A 21,908-nucleotide genomic window follows, 5' to 3' on the forward strand; every position below is an offset into this window, starting at 1 on the left:
TGTGCAGTTGCCTTTCACTTGTCCCCCACTGGGGACCTGGCCTGTAACCCAGGCATGTGCCCTACTGGGAATCAAACATGGCAATCTGTGATTGATAGGCTGGCCCACAATCCACTGAGCCACACTAACCAAGGCCCAAGTTCATCATTTTAAAACATTAATTTCACCTGACCCCGCTCTTCTTGGTCAGTGTTTATTGGGTCCCTCTGTAACAGGGTGCAGCCAAGAGGGGAGACCCAAATAGGGATTTGTAATAGGATCCAGAAGAACTTGGAGGTAATTGGCTCCACACCACAGGGCACACCTGCCCAGAATGCTGGCAGCTATAGCCAATTGTGGGAGGAGCCGGAAATGGGGCTGCAGAAGAAGATTGGTGCTGGGATTTAAACCCAGCGAGGCAGCCATCAGACGTCTCTCTTTGGGACCGGACATCTCTCTTTTTTGGGGACCACACGTCTGTTTAGGACCATGTGGCTTTGGTGTCTTGGTTGGGACCATGTGGCTTGGGTGAGAGTCAGGACCACAAGGCTTTGGAAATGTTCCCTTTTGCCACGTGGAGGGCACTGGGAGGACTGTGTGCATTTGTGGGGAACTTTAGTTTTTGTTATTTTGAATGAATAATAAATTCCTTTTTCACTGAATCTTGGGCATTGAGATATCTTTCTTTTGGCAGCAGACATAACGAAGCTGGGGGGTTCCTTCGGGGAATAGTATATTGCCCTTTGAGGCCCCTCCCTTGTTGTTCTGGCTTGGGTGAGAGTCAGGACCACAAGGCTTTGGAAGTGTTCCCTTTTGCCACGTGGAGGGTGCTGGGAGGACTGTGTGCATTTGTGGGGAACTTTAGTTTTTGTTATTTTAAATGAATAATAAATTCCTTTTTCACTGAATCTTGGGCATTGAGATATCTTTCTTTTGGCAGCAGACATAAAGAACCTGGGGGATTCCTTCGGGGAATAGTATATTGCCCTTTGAGGCCCCTCCCTTGTTGTTCTGTAACAGTTTTTGGCGACCCAGATGGGATGATAATTGTCCGTAGCAGACCGACCCCCTCAGGTGTGAGAGAGTGAGCCTTCGGAGTTTTCCCAGTCTCGAGAATTTCTCTGCACTCCTCCTGAGGGCATCAGCCACCTATCACGCTTGGAAAGGTGAAAAGGAAATGAAACGGGGAGGGAGCAGAGATGTGAAAGTGTTTTGGTTGAAAACTTGGTTTCTGAGTGCTTTTTTTGGAATAATGGAGCTGGAAATACCTGGTGTTTATGGCATCTGTATTCTTCTTGCTCTGAACTTTTGCTTGCATTGTTGAAACTAAGAATAGTTCTGAGCCGGTTCCTAAGTGGAGCCCATTGGGTAGGATCCTAAGGGATTGGGAGAACTACTGTGCTAAGCTGACATACAAAAATCCCTTGATTAAGCAGTTAATGGTTTATTGTTGTAACATGGTGTGGCCTACTTATGTTTTGGGTGATGAGCTGAGATGGCCCGTGAATGGTTCTTTGAGTTGCTGCATCATTTCTAGATTGAAACAGTATTGCCAGCAGTGTGAACTATCGAAAGTTGCACTATCTTAATGCATTTATAATATTGCACAACAGCCTTGTGCCAGAGACAGAGAAGCATGTAATGGTCATGAAGGGAAAAGTGGTCTCAGGACCTCTCCCTGATAGTAGAACACAGGAAGAGAGAGAGAATGAGGAAATAAACCTCATTAATGCTTGAAACCCAGAAAATGGGGGCTCGCAGGCAGGGGGAACTCCAGTGGTGCAGCTGCCTCCCCAAGAGGTGGGAACCACGGTGACTCCCCCATCCTTGCAGGTGGGAGAAGTCTCCACCACGGATTTGCACCCTTTGCGAGTTGACTCTGCTCACCAGCCCCACCAACAGGTGGGAGGGGTGTCCTTGGCTCCCGAAACCAGAGCCCAAGGGCTGTCACCATCTATATAGGTGGGTGCAGCTTGTGTTCTGCCACCACCTTCACAGGTGGGCGGGGCCTGCGCATTCCCTGCACTGGTGGCACCCTACTCCCAGTGGGCGAGGGTCGACTCTGGAGTCCTGCTGCCTCACCAGCAGGTGGGAGGCACCTTTGAGGCCTCCCTGGCTCCCCAAGCCAGTTTCCCCGCCACCTTCACAGATGGTGTGCATTGCCTCCATCTGGGGCACCCCACCTCCAGTGGGTGGGTGGTAGCTTTGCTCCGTAGCCCCACCAGCAGGTGGGAGGGATCTGTGCTTTGCCTCCACCCCACTCCCTGCAGGTAGGGGGCATATCCATGGGGCCATCCCCCTCACAGTTGGGAGGGGCCTGGCCCCCTCTGCAGGGTGAAACCTTGGGGCACCACCCTCTGCAGGTGGGAGGGGCCTCCATGGGGTTGCTGTCCTCACAGGTGGTGGTTTCTACACCTCCAGCCTCACAGGTGATGAGAACTGCCACTGCCATGGTACCTCCCCCTCCACAGGCAGAACCATCTCCTTTTGTAACTTCCCCTGGAGCAGAGATTGTAAAGCCAACTCTTCCACGTCTACTTGCTGAGGATTGTGTCTCACCCCCCAAAGCTCACCAGGGTACCTCCTATAACTGGGGAGCCTTCAAAGGTGTAGTCAGCCAATACCCTTTGAGGCAATACCAGATAGGCAGAATAAATGAGGAAGGCCAGCGCGCTGGTTATTATTGGGCACATACTCCGTTTTCTACTTTGGACTTACTAAAACTGGAGGAATGCCAATCCCTCATATAGGAATGATCCTCAGAAGATGGCAGATCTTATTGCCTCTATTTTTGCCGCCCATCACCCAAATTGGGCAGACGTACAGGCTCTCCTGAACATTTTGCTAACAGTAGATGAAAGACGATTGGTTCTAAATAGGGCTGATCAGGAGGCCCAGCACCTCCACGATGAGGACACCAAGGAATTTCTTAACCCAGTTGAGGCAATTCCTCACGTAGACCCTAAGTGAGACCCGAATAGCAGAGATGGCTTAACCTCTTTGAGACACTATAGAAGGTGCATATTGGAAGGACTTAGGAAAGGAGTGCCCAAGCAGAGGAGTCTGAACCTGATACAAACTCTCAAGAAGAAGCCAGATGAGGATCCTTCTGAATTTTTAGAAAGGATCTATCAGGCGTATAGGAAATACACTGATGTTGATCCAGAGGCACCAGAGAATATGAGAATGGTAAACATGACTTTTATTGGACAGAGTGCTCCGGATATCAGGAACAAACTTCAGTATGTAGATGGAGTACTGGGAATGAGCTCCTCCCAGCTAGTGGACATAGCATTTAAAGTCTACAATGCCCAGGAAGCAGGGAAGGCAACATGGGCCACAGTGTTTTTGGAGTTAGCCCAGGGAATCCAAAAGAAGCAGGGACCCTAGAGCAGAAAAAGGAAACTCATCGGGTGCCTGCCACCATGCCAGTGGCAGAAGGGGCCCTATGGAGAAGAAGAAAGGTGCATTAGGCCATAATCAATGTGCCTATTGCAAGGAGGAGGGGCCCTGGGAGAATGAGTGTCCACATCATAAAAGGAAAAGGAAGAGTAAGAATCCAGGACGAATGATGGTAAAGCAAGAAATGGAGGATGACAATGAATGAGGAGGCCCAGGGGCTCCAAATGGACATCTCCCAGCCCATCACTCTTTCCCCACAGGAGCCCCAGGTACAAGTGACTGTGGGGGATGAGCCAGTTGACTTTATGGGAAACCCCTCCAAATTTCTGTTTTAGGTGCACCCCCTCTGGATTTGGAACACAAGGCACAAATTAAGCAATACGTACAGCATTTAGGGCAAACACTAACCATTTTGCATAAGTTTGCTCATTGCAGGTCTGTCTACCCCTCTGACGAGTCCCTGTACCCATTCCAGCCAGGGGACCAGGTCCTTCTAAAGACCTGGAAGAGCCAAGCCCTGAACAGCAGTTGTCTGAACAATGGAGTGGTCCCTACAATGTCCTGACGACAACACATTCCTCCCTGAAGCTGATGGGAATTAAGCCCTGGATTCACCACACATGGGTAAAATGGGCACTGCCAAAGGGAGATGAAAACCCTACTGCTGCTGCTGAGGCAGAAAGGGAAAGTTGGACCTGCATTCTGAAGGAAGGTTTGAAATTCCTCTTTTGGAAAGAGACAACGAATCCTGATATAGGGTGACAGTGTTTGTCATGTCATGAAAGTGTTTGTAAAGCTAGGGACTTTTGGCTGCCACATACTGAGTTTAAGTACTGAGTTTAAGTATAGATCCTTCCCAGTGTGGGAAAGGAACCACGATTAAAATAAAATGATGGTTAAATCTGGATGAGTAAAATTAGTATAAAGGATGTTAAACCTGGAGTAAAGGAAACCTCAACTAGTTTTCTAGTTTCATGGGAAAAGAACAAATTTCTAACATTGGTTTTGTTTCTGATCAGAAACCTGTTTCTGAAGACCTGTTTAAGGTCACCTGTAAGACCTAGGAAAGGTCGCTGTAACGGGTTGGGGAGTATGCCTTTGCTGCTCGGGACCCAGGAAGGGTCATTTGGGGCTGACGAGTGCTTCGGCCAGAGGCAAAGGGGCATGTCTCTGCCAAGAGATGGCCTGAAGGAGCATGTCTCTGAGGCACCGATGGATACATTGGTGCAAGAGAATGCCTATACCTGTATTGTTTTGGAACTCTGTATTTTGGATTTTGCTCTGTATTTGCTCTGAAAAGGAAATTGAGGATTCCAAGGAAAGTTGAAACTTCACACTCTGTAGGAAAGTTTTGAGCCTGGTGAATATCAGAAGGGAAAGGATTTTCCTTCAGTTTGTATTTTTCTCCCTACCTGATCCCTCCAGAATTTGGCATTCTGAAGGAGTGAATGATGACATAAGGTTTCTTTCCATAAATCCAATACGACCTGTCATTAATAGCGGGTTTGTTAACCAAGACTTTGACTGGAATGTCACACCTAAGGAGGCATGTATGGGTTCTGGTCACCACCAGAAAGCCCTGGGGAACTGGGATTGACTTGCAAAGCTAGTGTAAGCCCACAAGAAAAGCCTGGTACTTTGGTTGGTTGTGCAGTTCGTGCCAGTCTTTTCAGGGAAGAACTGAAAGGAAAGCAACGAAGGTTGCTTTCCTAAAAGATGGCCAAAAAGGAACCTGTAGGCACATTGGAGGCCTCAAGGATTTGAGTGAAACAACTGGTACAGGTGAAGCCAGATGGCGGATGTGTGGCTCTGCTTCTGTGCCCTGAGGGGTGGACTGAGAAGTCAATCTAAAGGTTCCCTGTGAGTTCCAGCAAAGCAGACTTAAAGATCATAAGTTATCCAGGCTGTTCTTGGTGTGTTTATGCAAACGAAGAATCAAAATTAAAAGCAGAACTCAAAGTAGTCCCTTTAATAACAGTGAGGGTGATCTTAGGAAGAAAAATTAACGTTTGAGGAAAATACAATACTCAGTTTTGAACATCAGAAAGGGCGCAACTAACTGTCTTGAAAATTTGCTTTTCAATTTACAGGCACAAAGGATCTTTCAAATTGCCACTGTTAAATATCATTGTAGCAAGGGCCTTGTAACAAGATGTCTTCCCAAAAGACAGTGTCACAGGCACAGAGACTGGCTTGGGAATTTTTGTGTACATTAACCTGTGTGCTCTTCTGTTTTTGTAGGGCATATGCCTAGAACCTCATTACCTGAGTGATTGACGGTAATACAGGCCTCACTTAAGGAGCCCATTTTCATCATCGCCCCCTGAGACTCAATGGTTTGGCTGAACTAAGTGGTTGGGCTGGTGAAGGGTTCGGGTGATCTGTGGGCTTCACTTTGAACTGATTTTCCCTTTTCTGTCTTGAGGGCTTGGGCAGAAAGGGCCCAGAAATCTGAAAGGAGGGAAATCCTAACATATATATATACCCCTCAGCCTGAGTGAACTATAGTGGGCCACAAAGGTTTTGGATAGGTGTAGCATGCCTTGTACACCTTCCTCCAGATAAGCCATTCTTTACTTAAGTCCTTGACTTTGTCAGTTAGTGGATTATGATTTAATTGTGCTTCCAACTCTTTACAAGTCTGTAACTTCCAGAATATGACCAGGATGCCAATGGTCCAGTAATGCCAGCCTTTGGACACTAAGCCTGTGACTTCCTGGTGACAGCCAACTGACCAGGATTCTGTAAGGTCCTTCCCCTTACAGGAAGGAATCCCTCCCCCCCTTTCAGAGTACCCCTTACCAAAGGTAGGTAGGACGATGTCCATGTCCAGCAGGAAGTAGTTACAAGAAGATGAGACCTTCATCCATTGTCCTTTATAAGATTATAAAGTGGGTATAAATCTGAAAGGAGGGATTTGTAACAGGGTGCAGCCAAGAGGGGAGACCCAAATGGGGATTTGTAATAGGATCCAGAAGAACTTGGAGGTAATTGGCTCCACACCACAGGGCACACCTGCCCAGAATGCTGGCAGCTATAGCCAATTTTGGGAGGAGCCGGAAATGGGGCTGCAGAAGAAGATTGGTGCTGGGATATAAACCCAGTGAGGCAGCCATCGGACATCTCTCTTTGGGACCGGACATCTCTCTTTTTTGGGGACCATGCGTCTGTTTAGGACCATGTGGTTTTGGTGTCTTGGTTGGGACCATGTGGCTTGGGTGAGAGTCAGGACCACAAGGCTTTGGAAGTGTTCCCTTTTGCCACGTGGAGGGCACTGGGAGGACTGTGTGCATTTGTGGGGAACTTTAGTTTTTGTTATTTTGAATGAATAATAAATTCCTTTTTCATTGAATCTTGGACATTGAGAGATATCTTTCTTTTGGCAGCAGACATAACGAAGCTGGGGGGTTCCTTCGGGGAATAGTATATTGCCCTTTGAGGCCCCCCCCCTTGTTGTTCTGTAACACCTCCACCCTTTTTGAATGTTTATGGGAGCCAGGTGAAGTAAAGACCAAGCTTTTAGTGAGAAAAGTTGCTGTGGGATTTTAATAAAAACACATTTAATTTTAAATTGTGGATTTGCGTTAAAAGAAACCCCAGACTCATGATCATGACAGGAAACAGATGAGTCATGCCTCCTACTACTCAGTGTCCTCTAGGTTGGGGCTTGATAAAATCAGCACTAACTGCTTAAACCTGCCTCGTTCAGTTACCAGGGTGCTGCCCTAGGCAGGCACAGCCCACAGCACCCTTTTCTCTGTTCACATGTGGGGTTCACAGAACTTCCACTGGCAGTGCGGCATGGGCTCCATGATATGATTCACCATTCCCAGAGACTGTATGTATTCTGTGATAGTGTGTGCACTGGGGGTGGTTTGGGAGGGGTAGAGATCTTTTGGAGAAGACAGGACAGACTCTGACTATAGCAATTTACAAAGTTCGGAAAACACACTTCAGTAGAATTTCCTCTTCAGTCAACGTTGGTCCATTTCCCCTCTCTCCTTACTAAGAGGAAGTTCCGTTAGCTCACAAAAGCACAGAATCACACATTCCTCGGCCTGGAAAAGCCCCTGGAGGAGGTTACTCAGTTTAATAATCAATGGGGCCTTCTGTTGGGGACTTTAATCCAAATTCCTGAGAAGCCTAGAAGTGTCTCACTGCCTGCTGTTTGGAAGAACCTGCTCAGTTTCTCTGGCCACCAGGGCTGTGCCAGGCAGTCTGAGAGCAGCTGGAAAGTGGAAGAGACCTGGCAGGAACTGCCCTCATGCTACCAGAGGGGAGCAGGCATGCCCTGCAGCCAGAGCTCATGGCTTTGGACACTCCTATCCTTCCAGCTGACTGCTTTCCCTGAACTTGATGGCCTCATTCTCTCAGTGTTTACACCTTGGCCAGCCTTCATCCAACCTATCTCACAGGCTTTTCCTTAGGGCAGAAGCCATCTCCAACACTCATTTCCAGGAGAAAGTGACCTACACCTCTTACCAATCTGGCAAGGAGGCCTCCGGGGCAAAAGCCTGAGCAGGTTCCAAATAGTGTGATATTAGTCAAGTTCTCTGAAAGTGAGACATCCCCACAACTTGTTATTTTCTTAGAGTGAAAAGGGGAGAGGCATCGTTGGAGATGATTCAGGGGACGAGACAAGATGTCCTCAGTCACCTCCTCAAGGATCTAGGCTGGGACAAAGAGCAAAGTGCACCAGAGACTCAGGCCACCAGCCCTGGGTTTGCTCCACCCCCTGGGCTGAGCATGGGGAGAGATTCAAACCCACACACCTGTGGCTTTTCGTGGAAGGAGCAGGCTTTTAGAAGAGAATGCTGATTGCTTCCGCACTTAGAAGAAACAGCCGTAGATGCTCCAGGTCCATGGGAGCAGGTGGCAGGACTCCAGGGAGGTCTGGTTTGCTGTCTTCCTGGAAGGGAGGGGTTTCCAGGGTCGCCTTTCCAAGTAGTCAGAATTTACACCCCAAATACTGTTATACTTTCTACCTTTTTCTTTCCATTTTATGAAAGAACCCCCTGCATACTTTCATTTACATGCATTTTCATAATCTCTTTCATTACATTACATACTTTTTACACTCCATTCCATTATTTTACATATTTTTATTACATATATTGTCATTATCTTTCATTTTCACTGGTTTCCAAGAAAACTTGTCCATTTTCCTTTCAGCTTTAAATGAGAATGAGAACTATTTATGCACAGACTACCATGTGCCTGGCACAGTGTGAAACTCTTTACATGTGATCTCATTTAAACTGAATGACATTCACATGAGGAATTATTCCCAGTTAATAGATGATGAAATTGGAACTTAGAAAGGATCAGTAATTTGCCCAAGGTCATAGACAATAAATGTTGGCATGAGGACTTTGTACCTGAGCCTGTCTGATTTGAGCCTGAGTCCTCAGTTCTTAGGGTGACATCACACGTTTTATTCATTATCATCCCCAATTATCAACAACTTTATTCCTCCACCAGGTACTATGTCATCAGAAATCAGACTGATTTCACATGATTCCTTTGGTCTTGACAATTTATTCACATTAAAAACACATCACTCATTTACAGAGTTTTGTGTTCAAGGCACATTCACAACCACTTTGTCAGGGGAATCTCACACCCCTAGGGATGAAACAAGTCAGGTGCTGCTCTCTAGTTTTACAGATGAGAAAACAGATGAGGACAAGTGACTTTCCCAAGGTCACACAGCTAGAAGCAGTGGAGTCTGAACTGGAACTTCTGGGCTCTTGAAATACTCAGAATTCTTTCACTGTACTATGCTGCCTCCCAATAAATAAAGTTAAATAAATAAATAAATAACCCTTCCAAGGGAAACCTGAGGGATCTTCCCTCAAGCCTGTTTCCAGAGGGAGTTGTTACAAGGCTGGCATTTAGAGCTCGCTGGCAGGATGGAGGGGTTCTGGCTGGATTCCCTGGGCTAGCACATCTGTTCTCAGGCACAGAGAAATGCAAGGCCATGGGAAGACTTAGGAGGGCGTACCCCAGGCCTGTCACGCCTCCCAGTTCCTTGTCCATGGATTTTAAATCAGCTTTAAATTCATATTCCAAACTGACTGCTGGGAAGCTGGGCCCACACCTGCCCCTTGTGGGGCTCAGTGTCTAGAGCTTTTACAGCATGATGCCGTGGACTCTGCTCCACCTGTTAGCCCCAGCATGTGAAGGAAGCTGGCTCTGTGCAGACATGGGTTCTGTGGTGTATCTTCCCAGCCCAGGTCAGACACAGGTGGAAGCTTCACTAACATTCAGCATGGAGAGAACTTCATTCTGCAGATGGGGTTCCTGAGACCCTCTGAAAAGTGGATGGTCCAAGGTCACACAGCTGAGCACTGAGAGAGCAAGATCACAGCCCAGGGCCCTGTCCCGGGGGCCTGAGGCTTGACGTCAGCAGCAGACAAGCTTAGGTCCTGACCCTGACCCTGAGGCAGACAAGGAGGTGCCCATACCCAGGGGCTACCTAAAGGGCTGACTTCTGACCAACACAACACACATGATTTTTCTGGCATTGTTGGTAAATGATGGGGCAGCAAAATGAGGCTGATGAGTGGTGTGGCCACTGCAAGCCCCTCAGGGGGCTGCTGCTGTGTTGGCTGGAAAGAGGGACATGTCTGCATGTGGACATGAGACAGCCCTAGGGGGGTGAGTTCTGAGCCAGAAGCCCCCTTTTGGGTCTTAGTTCCTTTTATTTTCCCCTGTGGCTCCATTATGATAGCTAACTGACTGACTGGCTGACCAGTACAGAACCACCATAAGATCTATGACAAGCTTCCTGTCTTGGGGGCCTGCTAGTGAGGGAGCTTCTCCACAGGGCCCATTCCAGGCTGGTTAGTGGTCAGGTGACCCTTTCAGGGATTAAACTTGGTCATTGCTCCTTCCTTCTCCCCATAGAAATGACCCCTGCTCCGGGGCCCTGAAGACTGCATCCTTCCAGTCTCCATCTCACTGGAGGATCTGACACATGGCTGGCATAAGCGGGGAGACCTGGGTTGGAGCTGGCTTCCCCCAGCATCTTCACCACAATTCCAGAAGCCCCATGATTCCACTGATCAAATACTCCTCATTATATAGGAAGTCCTGAGGAAAGAGGAGGTCTCTGACTTGTCCTTCTCAGCTCTGCCAGAGTCAGCAGGGCCCTGTCTATGGAAGAGACCACCCACACACTCTGCTGGTCAGTGAGATGGCCTTCTCCTGCCCAGGACCTCAGCCAGCACTGCTGGGCCCCACTGGGCTTGCAGAAAGGTGCCCAGACTGGCATCATGTTTCACTTCTGACCCCTTGGGCCCTTCCTCCTAGTCCATGAAGGACATGACGGAAATCAAAAGCAGCCCCTTTGCCTGAGTCACTCATTGGAATGCAGAGTGGCAATCAGTGGCATGGTGACCAGGTTTGAGTCAACACTGCCCAGAAGACTGCCTGGGGCTACCACACAGTCCAGAGGGGCAAGACCATGGGCAAAGCTCCAATTAGATGTTCCTAGGTCACCACAGCTGGGCAAGCCCAAGAGTGACCACTCCTCCATTGGGTGGTTCCACTGTCCAGCTGGGGCCCATGAGGGAGCGACAGTCACTTCTGGGGGATCCTGTTTTAAATAGCCCTTGGCCAGGACTGGTGGAGGCCAGGCTTCCTCAGCATCCAGGCACATCCTGATTGGGGGGCCAAAGCCATCTGTTGAGGAGGACTCTTCTTCCAGGCAGCTTTCCTTGGCTGCCTTCTCCTCTGTGCTTCTGGTCTGTTTTAGGTAGCCCTGAAATGTCACCACAGCTGGGTCTTCTTTCTTAGTCACCTCAGGCCCCAGGGGACTGACCTGGCCTGGAGCTGAGCCATCTTGTACATCCCCTGGCTGCCCTTCAGAGTTTTGCACAAGGCCAATGCCACTGTCATCCTGGCCCTGGCTATTACTCTTCACCTGCTGCTCCCAGCTGGGCACCATGCCCAGACTCAGGTTGGGCTCCTGCAAGCAGATCCCACTATCTGTGCTATTGCTGCTGCCACCACTGCAGCTATTGTCCAGATCCAAGGAGGCTCCCTTTCCCAGAGTTCTCTCGGCCTCGGGGTGAGGGTCAGGGAGGAGGAACTGGGGCTCTTCAGTCTGCAAGGATGGCTTGGCACTGCCAAAGCCACTGTCTGTGCTGCCATGTAGCTCTGAGTTCCTCAGCTCCAGGGACACTTTGGAGAAGGCCTCCTCATCGATAGGATGGATGGTGTCTTGGGTCTCTGGGCTGGGAAGCTGACCGATAAGGTTGAAGGGACTGGGCTTCTCGAACACCTGGAGAGGAGAGGGCAGAGTGGGTAAGGCAGAGAGTCATCTATAGGAACCCACCCCAGTGTTGCCAGGGGGAAGCCATGGGTCAGTCCAATGTGGGGCACTCTAGGAGATAGTACTCCAAAGGAAGGGGACTACAGAGCCTGGCCACTGCCACTTGTTCCTTTCACTGTGTTTCAGAATTTTTTCCTTCAAATGAAAGTCTCAGTTCAGCTCAGAACTAGATACAGAAAAAGCCTGCATTCTTGGAGCCCAGGTGGAATGACAGGAGGATTGGGAGTGGTCAGCTTTCTCAATGGCTGTGCTTTCAAGCAGAAAGCAGACAGGACCCACCTTCATCTAACAGTAGCTTTCAAACTCTTTTGCCTATGACCCGAAATAAGAAACGTGTTATACAATAACCTGTATGTAAGTAGCCCATAAATATGTAACATATATAAATAACTAAAACCAGTTTCACCAAACACTTATTGCTACCTGCGTACTATGATCTATTGTATTGTATTGTTGTATTGTATTGTATTCTCTACCCTATTCATTTCTGTTTTTAAAATGCATGATGTAAAACACCAAATTCATTTCTTCCTTCCCTGAATTGTGACTTGCACAAACATGGGCTGGCTGTAGTGTGGGAACAAGCATAGAACTAGCAGCTGAGGACAACATTAATTGCTGAAGACCCCAGGGCCTTTAATGTGAGCTCTTCTGCTCCAGTCACAGTGGTGTTCTTTCTGCACAGGAACATATCAGTGTGGTGCTATCTCAGGGCCTTTGCACATGCTACTCTTTCTGGTTGGAATACTCTTCTCTTAGCACTTTCCATGGTTGTGTCTTTCAGGTCTCAGCTTGAATGTCACCTCCTTACAGGGGCCCTCCTGATTGCCCAGACATTCTTGCCACATTGACCTAGTTTACTTCCACCCAGAACTTAGTTTCTCCAATCATGTTACAATTTTTTTTCATCCATCCCACAGCCCACCAACATGCATGCACACACAATTATTCCCTACCCCTAAAAGGACACCAAACTTCTGGAGGGTAGCCGCTACTAGTCTTGTTTGCCACTCTGTTCCCAAAGCTTAAACTGAGCTTTGTTGTAGGTATTCATAAAGTTTGTGGACTGATTTACTGACTCGCTATGGCACACCTGCCCTCATTCCTTTTGTATGTGATGACTAATGCAACTCTTATTGGTTGAGTTCCCATTAGCATTACATAGATGGAAATTAAAAATGTGTATTCTGAAGCCAGATTTCATGGGTTCAGATCCCAGCACTGCCTCTTAACAGCTGTGTCACCTTAGCCAAATTAATTTTCCCTCTCTGTGCTTTAGTCCCTCACCTGTAAAATGGAAATAATGACAGTACTTGCCTCCTCATGTTGCAGTTAATGCATGTAACAAGCTTAGAGTGATGCTTGGTAGATAAAAAGCACTCAGTAAATATTTGGTAAATTCAGTTTTACTCTCCAATAATTCTCTAAGGAAGCACTATTATCTCTACTTTCTAGAGGAGAAAATTAAACTTCAGAGAAGTTAAGTGATTTGCCCAAAGTCACACAGCAGTAAAGCACAAACCTGGAATTTGTATGCAACTGTCCTGATCTGAAATCTCCACTTGTCCAATAATACCTTGATATATTGTTGAAAGATCAGATCACAACAACTAATGAATGAGAACAAGCTAAGGAATGTGAAAGTGCTCTGTTCACTGTAAGTTATTCACCTAGTTAGTAACGACCACGGTCATTTGATGTAGGAATTGGGCTGTATTTGTCTTGAGGAGGAAGAAATTCCCAAGGACAACTCAATTCTGTGATCCAAGTGTGCAGAAGAAAAAAGAAACCAGAGGTTGGCTGTCATCTCTTTTGGCATTTTTGGCTGCTCCACATTTGCACTTTTCCTAGATGTTTTCCTGGTGCCTAATAATATTCCATCCAGTGTACCAGGACCTCCCTCCTGCACCCTTCTGCTCTCTAGTTATCCATCCTGAAAGCCAGCCCTCTAGTGTACTCTTCTCCATCCCAGCCCATCCCAGCCCGGGCCCTGCACATAGAATATGCTCGAAGTACTTGTCAAACAGGCCGATGCATGCATTTGTGGGCCATGAATCTGCCTAGTGCACAGAAAAAGGACATGCTTCAGCTAGACATGGAGAAGCACTTTATAAGTCCCACAGGCTGTGGGAGCTGCCTGGTCTCAGTCTCCTTGTCATATTTCTCTACCCAGGGCCCTGCAGCTAGGAGCACAGTTCTTTTTTGCTTGGACAAAGACCCTAATTACACCGGGCAGTTCCACCCCTCTTCTCTCCCTGCCTCCCCACTTCCTGGAGTTCTTATTAAAAATAATTTCAGAGGGTATTTTTCTCTGTCCTTGTTTTTCCCAAAGACCATGGCATCCCTCTGGATGGTCCCTTTCCAGCCATGAGCTGGTTGTGGGGTACTTGGCAGGCAACCTAAATCCCATGCCAGAGAGAGGCTGAGGTTTGGAAATACTGTTTAGTGCTGGAAGTTCAGTTTTGGAGGCTGGCTGACTACGAGTGCAGCATTTATAGCACTGTGTAGGAACAGGAGACATCGGGGAGGGCTCAGCTATCCCAGCTTCCTTCATAAACCCCTCCTCTGCAGCATCCAATCTCTCCAGCATCAAACCACTCTGAACACAGCCCAAGGGCCAGCACTTTCAGCCCTTTGTCCTTCCTCTTCCAGAGCACTCTTCCAGCCCCTGAGGTGGGAAAGACTGGGCTCCATCCAACTGTCCCTGTTGTATGACCCTGCGTCTGTAACAATCTCTCTATATCTCAGTTTCCTCACATAAAATGAGGTAGTAATGCACAGGGGCTGGTCCATGGCCAATTATTAGTTAAATAGCAACAAAATGACATGTGGGAGGTTGGTACTACTCAGTACATATGTTATCTGGGCCACTAGAAGACAATGTTCTTAGCACTGGGCTTTTTGGTCAAGTTCTCCCTCTCTCCTGATGGTGCTTAACAAAGCTTTTCCTGATAACATCCAAGCTGAGGGAAGGGACAGTCTGGAATTGAGCACCTATCTTCTGAAGTCTTGCTGGGGCTGGGAAGGACAGGGCAGTGCCCTGAGACTTACCAGGACAGAAGGTAGTATTCCCCTGCGCCTCACATACAGCTGGAGGGCCAGGAGGGCCAGGACTCCACAGAGCAGCAGGACAAAGGCAAAGAAGATGCTGAGATTGGTCATGGTGAAATCTGTAGGCCCAGAGAGATGCATTTGTGGTCAGGCACCATGGATCATGGAGGGGTAGTCCTTGGGGATCCTATAGCCACTCTTGGAAGCCACTCAGTGAGTGGCTCAGGAGATCCCCACCACCCCAGGCTACCTCTAGACCACAACTCTGGACATGTCTGGGTTCTTGGGAATCCCTGCCTGGCCTCCCAACCTTGACCCTGAAGGATCTTCTCATTAGATACAGTGGCTCCACTGCAGGCTCTCTGTACTCACCCCATTGCATGCAGAGCAGTGAGTTGGGATGGTACAGCAGGTAAGAACAGAGGGTTTAGCAACCAGACCTGGGTTCAAATCCCAGCCCCACCACTCACTAGCTGTGAGGTTGTGAACAGATTACTCTGCTTCTCTGAGCCTCAGTTTCCTCATCTATAAAATGGGAAAAATAATGGTGCTCACTACATAAGATGGTTGTAAAATAGATAGCACTTACCATCTACCAAGTCCTTTACTTAAGTTATCTGATCCTTATAACAACCTTAGGAGGGAAATACTATTTTCATCCTTATTTTTATAGATTAGGATCCCAAGGTGCAGAGAGGTTAAGTAACTTGCCCAAGGCCATATACTTCATAAGTGGGAAAGCAGGAATTTGAACCCAGACCTCTACACAAAGCTATTTCTTTTTTTTTTTAGATTTTATTTATTTATTTTTAGAGAGGGAAGGGAGGGAGGGAGGGAGGGAGGGAGGGAGAGAGAGAGAGAGAGAAACATCAATGTGTGGTTGCTGGGGGTTATGGCCTGCAACCCAGGAATGTACCCTGGCTGGGAATCGAACCTGGGACACTTTGGTTCCCAGCCTACGTTCAATCCACTGAGCTACGCCAGCCAGGGCCACAAAGCTATTTCTTATATCAGTGAGTGAATACAGAAAAAGCTCTTAAGGCTGCCTGACAAACAAATGGTGCCTTATCCTGCTTAAATAGAAGAGAGGCTTAAATGGCAATGAGTTTATGAGTGCCCTCAATGAAATTCAGTGTACTATAAAAATGTAAGTACTCACTTTGGTCTTTGATGAACCCTGAGCACTATGGAATGGGCACCCCCAGTGCATAATTCATTGTGCACTTGACATGTGCTCTCCTGAGTTGCTGGTTACAGCTTCCACTGGTCATGCCCTGTCCCCAAATAAGATCCTCAGGGCAGGACCACAGTCTTCACATCCTAAATCCTCTCCTCCCTCCGCTTCCCAGTGCAGGCTGAGAACCTGGCATAGTGTTTATTGACTTTAGCAGCTGTGGCAAGGAGTCAGCTGTTTTGTTTCCTTTGAGGGGTAGGGAAATAGGGAAGGCCCTTTGTGATTCAAATCTAAGAGAGGACAGCAGGGGATCGGAAGAAACAGGAAGTACCACTGCTGACTGAGGGTGGCCTGTGGGTTTCTGGGAGGCACAGCTGTGCTCAAGTGGAAGCACTGCAGGATCAGGAGACCTGGCTCTGCCCTAAGATGTGCCTTACATGTACTAAGTTTCAGTTTCCTCATTTCTAAAATGGGGACAATAGGAGATCTTTCACAGGGCTCTGTGAGGATGGAGATGGAGAACTGTTTGGGGCCTGCCTAGCATAGCGCCTGACATCAGCAACTTTTTGGATTGTGTAAGGCCCTTTCTGCCCTGCCATGTGGTCTGAATTGCAGCCCTGACCGACTCACACTGCCGGGAAACAACGATGCACGCCTCCTCGGACCATATCCCCTTGTTGATGCGGGAGCTCACAGACGGTTTCACCTGAACACAGAACTCTCCCACCTCACCAGGGGTTGGAAAGCTGAAGTTTTCATGTTTTACCTTCTTTGTGAGCTGAAATTAAAACAACAGCAATAAACAAAATACCCTTGTTTCATGACACGTGGAGGATGAGAGCTGGAGGGGCCATTAGAGATGATCTAGGTCAATCTCCTTTAGTATTCTTTTTCTAAGATAACAAACCCTGCATAATCAACACAGCCCAAGGTCTCTGTAATCACCATGGTTCATTTTGTATTAAAAGAGAAAAGGAAGTGTTTTATAGATGCCAAGGACCTTTCCAGAAGGGGTTGGAATCTACTGTGGTGGAAGGCAAAGAGGATGAATTTTGTAGATCCAGAGACCTCCCATTTATGGGGTGTCCTTGGGCAATCACACAGCTCCCTGGAGCTCATTTCCCCATTTATACAATGGGTAAAATACCCACCTTCAAGAGGATAGGAGACAGTAGCCACAAAATGTCTCCTGTGGTGCCTGGCACTTAGTAGGTAGTATCTTCCCTGCTACCTGGCAAGAGCATCCATTTGAGGGCTGAAGTCATCTCAATTCCCTTCCCTGCCCCTATGACCATACAACCTTCCTCTGCTAGCATGAGAGAGGTGAGGGTTGGTAGAGCCCACTACCTATGGTCTTTGGAATCCCATACCTTATTGTGTCCTGGCACCTTGCGAATTGCAATCTCATACTCGCGGAAGTGTGGGAAGATGCTTTCATATGTGTCACCTTCAGGGGCCATCTTGGGCCTGGGCGGTTGGATCTCTCCGAGGATGAGGCCACTGTGCACCTCTAGCTTCACACTGCCAACTGTCAGATTCACTGTACAGGGAGGCAAACCATGCAGGTCAGGGGAGGGCCTGGATCCCCCACTCATGCCTGGCCTCTAGGGTCAAGCTTTACATACCACAAAACAGGTTTTCCAACATAGCAGACCATTAGGACTTCCTGGGGAACACATTAAAAAACAGATGCCCTGGGCCCACTCAAGACAGTGAATTTAAATTTTTGAAGCAGGGCCATGGAAACATCCAGTATTGTAAACATACTCCCCATGTAATGTTTCCACCGCCAGTTGAGAAGTGGCCTTCAGACAGGCATTTGGGAGTCACTGACCTAGACCATCCTAGACCATCAGTTCTGGCTCTGAATTCTGCAGTGCAGGCTTATCACCTGGACAGAGCTCTGTAGATCCCAATCTGCAGAATGGATGAGCCCCACTGAGGTTGGGACTTATCCTTTTCTTCTATCTCTGCAAAGAGAGACTCCTACCTTTTCCTCAGTAGTTATCTCCCCACTTCAAAACCTCAAACCCTGACCCTTGAGGGTCCATCCCTAATGGGGTGGGGGGGGGGTACCTGCTCCAATTCTGCTTGCTGCTTGCTTCCCTGTGTTGAATACTTTGTGAATTTGCTTCCTCTCCAGAACCCTCTAAATACACAGTTCTGACCCTTGTGACTGAGCTGCCCCAACTCACCCCAAGACTTCTCTTCTGTAGGATAAGCAACTCCAGTTCCCTTTTAAATCTTGAACAACTTGACTATTTTCATCTAAACCTTCTCCAAAATCCTGACTCAGGTTTGTTTGAGCAACTAGGTCCCTGGTCAAGAAGCCAGGCTAACATGGTAAGCTCTGGGAACATGGAGAACAGTTTTGGACTAGAGCTTCTGGGTGGAAAGGACCCCGAAAGTCATGTTCTAGGCCCAGGAGAGAAAAAAGCACCTTCATCTATGGAGAAGCGGGTCCTGGTGATAGTCCAGTTGGAGTGCTTTCTCCCATCCACTGCCCGGACTTTGGCTCGGTAGCCATTGTTGTGGTACAGGTCTAGGGTCACCATGGTGAGATCACAGCATGGCACCAGGGTCTGGCTACAGCTAGAGATGGACTTCCAGAGCTCCATTCCATAACTGGGGAGAAAGCAGGGTAGGCATTGGTTCACACTTTTGTTCAAACCTATCTCCTTTAAGAGGGAAGCAAGAGGCCAGGGGAGAGGGTTGCCATGATGGTATAGCCCTCGGGATATTTTCTCTAGTTCAGGGCATCTCATTGCAAAGCAATCTCCCATGGTTCTGGGACCTATACCAACTTCTCTGTGTTCTAAAAGACTCTTAGACTGAAATATGAGTAGCTCAAACCCAACTCCTCCAAAAGACTGGCTACTCACTGCAACACAGCCTAATCTGTCCCTTCTCCCAACTACATTTGCAATCATTAGGGTTTCTTTGTTTTCTAACTAAATTATGGGTACTTTTCCTGTTTTTCCAATAAGATAGAAAAATCCTGAGGGTAAAGGCAATACTGTGGCTTTCTCACCCAGCACATATGAGACTTAATCAGTCCCTGTCAACTGATAGATATGTGTCAGGGTCCTTCCTGGTATACTTCTGTAACAAGGCAGGTATCCTTCTGTGTCAGGGCAATAGAAGGGGATGGACTCACCTACTCCTTTCTTCTTCCCTTTTCCTTACCTCAGGAGCTCCACTTCATAGTAGGTACTTTCAGACTGATTCTGGATGGGCATCCAGTGGAGGATGTGATGGAAAAACTCTGCTTCAAACCACACAGATGGAGGGCTGGGCAGTTCTGTCCCTGGGAAGAAGGGTATGAGTATCAGAGCTAGCAGAGCCCACCCCCAGGAACGATGATGGTGATGGTGATATGGTGGCAAGCATTTTAACAGCTCCAATTTATTGAGTACTTTATTATGAGCTGGGTGTTCTGCTAATACTCTACACATATGGTCTCATTCAATTATCACAATAGCCCTACAAGGTAGGCATTTATTACCCCAATTTTACTGAGAAGAAATGAAGGCTCAGAGAGGCTAAGTGATTCGCTCAAGGCAATGGGGCTAGTAAGGGGAAGAGTGGGGCCTTGAATGCAAATGTGTCTGATTCCAGAACAGATGTGTCCTTGAATCAGTGTTCTGTGTAGTTAGTGATCAGAAGCAGAAGTGGCCTGGCTCTGCCACCTTGCCCCTGCTCCAGCCCCATTCCAAGGCCTGCCCTCAATCCTCACACCTGGTTCCTATCCTGGCTCCAGCCCAAGGCCTTCTCTTTGGAGTTCTTTGGGCACACAGATACCCTGCTTGTTGGCATCTGACTGTTTCTCTTCATAGGTCTGCTGCACAACCCCAAGCTGAGGGCTTGCCCCATTCCCCAGCTTCTAAAAAGGCTTTACCCATGGCCAGGTGCCCAGCCTTGAGTTGGGTGAGAACATACAGAATAAAGCAGCTCTTTCCACAAAGAGTGAACATCCTTGGCTCCATAGCGAGACACTAAATACTAGTGCCTGTCTTTCTCCCCTTCCCTCTCAACACATATCATTCACCTTGGGAAATGGCAACTTCAGGAGTTTCAAACTAGTACTTGCCAGTGTGATTGGGCAAACTATTAAACCTCACTGAATCTTTTTTCTCATTTGTAAGAGTACAACAAATACACCTACATTAAAAGTCTTGCCTATCAAGAGCAATGAAATAAGTCAAGGCTAATATCCACACCCAGTTCCTCTTCTCTCCTTGATCCCTCAATGTCTCTTGTCTGTTAGCAACTCTCTCAGGCTTCCCTTGTTCCCTAACTTCTCATCATCTCTCTAATAATGCTTCTTCTTTTCTGACTGTTATATTCACTTAGAAAGTATACCTGTCTCTTGCTCTATTTCTTATATTGTCTTTGATCTTCAAGTCTGTGCTTCAATTTCTAAACATTAGGTAGAAAGTGAAAAATGCAGCAGGTCTTTGTGGTGTTTGGGCTGCACATCCCCAACTCAACTCTTGATCATGTGAATGGGTGACTGCAGGTTTTACTTTGTATTTTGGCATGTAGAAGAGATTACAGTCCCTACTCTCCCTGCTTCTGCTCTTGGCCCCTCCACCTCCCCCCTCTTTCATTCTCTCTCCAGGGTTTGCTCTTCTCAGTTACAGAAACTTTCTGGCACAGCTGACTGAGTTAGGAGACTGACGTAAGGGGTAGAACTAGGCAGGAGGGAGGCGGATGGCAGTGGGAGTGCCTTAGGGGATAAAAAAAAGGAGCGGGGATAGGTGTAGTGGAGGAAAACAGCTGGGGTGGGAGAGAGATGCAAAGGGCAGAAACAGGTTAATTGGAGGGCTAAGGGAAGGTAGAGTAAGATGGGGGATCAAAGTAATTCCTGAGAGGGATAGCAGTCCGATCATTTGAAGTAGAACAACAAAAAAGCCAGCGATAAAGTTATGACTCCTCAGCGGCAGCGGACGACGAGTTAGGGAAGAAAGTCATTTAACTTGTCTACCCACCCCACCCCCGCCGCCCCCCCACACACCCTCCAAGGAATCTCAGCATGTACCGCTTCCACAAAGGGTGAGCCTGAGACCCAGGTTTGCCAGAATGAGAGCGATTGCGAGAAGGTAACGGATGCCCCTTTCTCCAGAGGGCCAGCCAGACCGGGGGGGGGGGGGGGGGGTGTCCGTGGGGGCGCAGAAATTTCTTGTAAAGGTGACGACAGTGGGAGTCGGGTCTGGTCACCACACAACTCAGCCGGGCGGGTGCGGCTTGGGCAGGGCCTGGCCGAACCTGATCCCTACCTTGAGCTCCGGAGCGGAGGCTGAGGAGAGCGGTCAGCGACACTAGCAGGCAAGGCAGCATCCTGGGCGCCCAGCATCCTCTGGGGCCTGGGCCGACGCCAACGCTGGGCTTCGAGCCTCCAGCAGCGGCTCCGCGGGGCAGAGACTGAAAACTCCGGCCAGCCGCCCCACCCACGCCGTGTGTGGCTAACGTCAGCGGGGCGGGGCCTCGAGGGAGCTGAGTCCCCCAGCCAGTGCACAGCCTCCGCCTCCGACCTCCCCTGCTGGCTTGGAGGATGCAGCTGCACTGCGAGTGCGCTACCTTCCTGGGCGGAGGCGGGGCTCCGGCCCACTCTCCCAACCTACCCTGTCAACCCCCCCCCTCCCCCCCCCCGTGTGATCCCCTGGGCTGGTTGCAATCCTGTAAAAGCAGTCTGGGTAGCCGAGGAGGGTGTGTGCGCCTGTGCGTGTGTTGGGGTGCAAGTGGTTATGCACAGCCTTGCCCCTTTGAAAGCAGGAGATGGGGTGAGGTTGTTAAGAGCTAATTTCACCAGACGAGTAAGGTGGGGATTGGAGCGGTGTCCCAGGTTCTCAGGGACATGTGCAAGGACTCATGTGTGTGAGTCCTGGTGTTGTCCTAGTACTTCAGTGTAGAGCGACATTAAAGTGGGCAGCCCTCTACCTGACTTAATATTTTTTTGGAGGG

General features: G+C 48.4%; 2 protein-coding genes across 4 annotated transcripts in view; one reads left to right on the top strand and one right to left on the bottom strand.

The window, feature by feature from the left end:
- Nucleotides 1-12,129, top strand: part of SMIM35 (small integral membrane protein 35) — a 125,042-nt gene extending 112,913 nt beyond the window's left edge. Inside the window, exon 5 of the mRNA XM_036028502.1 lies at nt 11,846-12,129. The gene's annotated coding sequence lies outside the window, so the exon portion shown is untranslated. The remainder of the gene's footprint in view (nt 1-11,845) is intronic.
- On the bottom strand, nt 8,796-21,406 carry IL10RA (interleukin 10 receptor subunit alpha). Of its 3 annotated transcripts, XM_028517559.2 has the most exons (7): nt 21,224-21,406; nt 19,131-19,251; nt 18,385-18,569; nt 17,315-17,484; nt 16,575-16,722; nt 14,771-14,889; nt 8,796-11,668 (listed from the first exon to the last, which is right to left on the bottom strand). In XM_028517559.2, exons 1-7 carry the CDS (start codon nt 21,282-21,284, stop codon nt 10,742-10,744), a joined length of 1,731 nt encoding a protein of 576 aa, XP_028373360.1. In that variant the 5' UTR covers nt 21,285-21,406; the 3' UTR covers nt 8,796-10,741. The 3 variants fall into 3 exon arrangements, with proteins under 3 accessions (XP_028373360.1, XP_035884388.1, XP_035884389.1); XM_036028495.1 differs by lacking the exon at nt 21,224-21,406 and having other exon boundaries at nt 19,131-19,623; XM_036028496.1 differs by lacking the exons at nt 16,575-16,722; nt 17,315-17,484; nt 21,224-21,406 and having other exon boundaries at nt 19,131-19,613.
- Between the last annotated feature and the right edge of the window lie 502 nt (nt 21,407-21,908).

The sequence above is a fragment of the Phyllostomus discolor genome, chromosome 6, assembly GCF_004126475.2.
Source record: "Phyllostomus discolor isolate MPI-MPIP mPhyDis1 chromosome 6, mPhyDis1.pri.v3, whole genome shotgun sequence".
NCBI lineage: Eukaryota > Metazoa > Chordata > Mammalia > Chiroptera > Phyllostomidae > Phyllostomus > Phyllostomus discolor.

Bases quoted from the DNA above. Each gene is read 5' to 3' on its own strand.
- IL10RA (XM_036028495.1), bottom strand. From the start codon at position 19,399: ATGTGTAGAGTATTAGCAGAACACCCAGCTCATAATAAAGTACTCAAT. The intron at 18,570-19,130 runs GTAAGGAAAAGG...CTTTCTCCCCAG, and splicing joins TATGAAGTGGAGCTCCTGAG to TTATGGAATGGAGCTCTGGA. The intron at 16,723-17,314 runs GTATGGGATTCC...TTTTAATTTCAG, and splicing joins AGGTGCCAGGACACAATAAG to CTCACAAAGAAGGTAAAACA.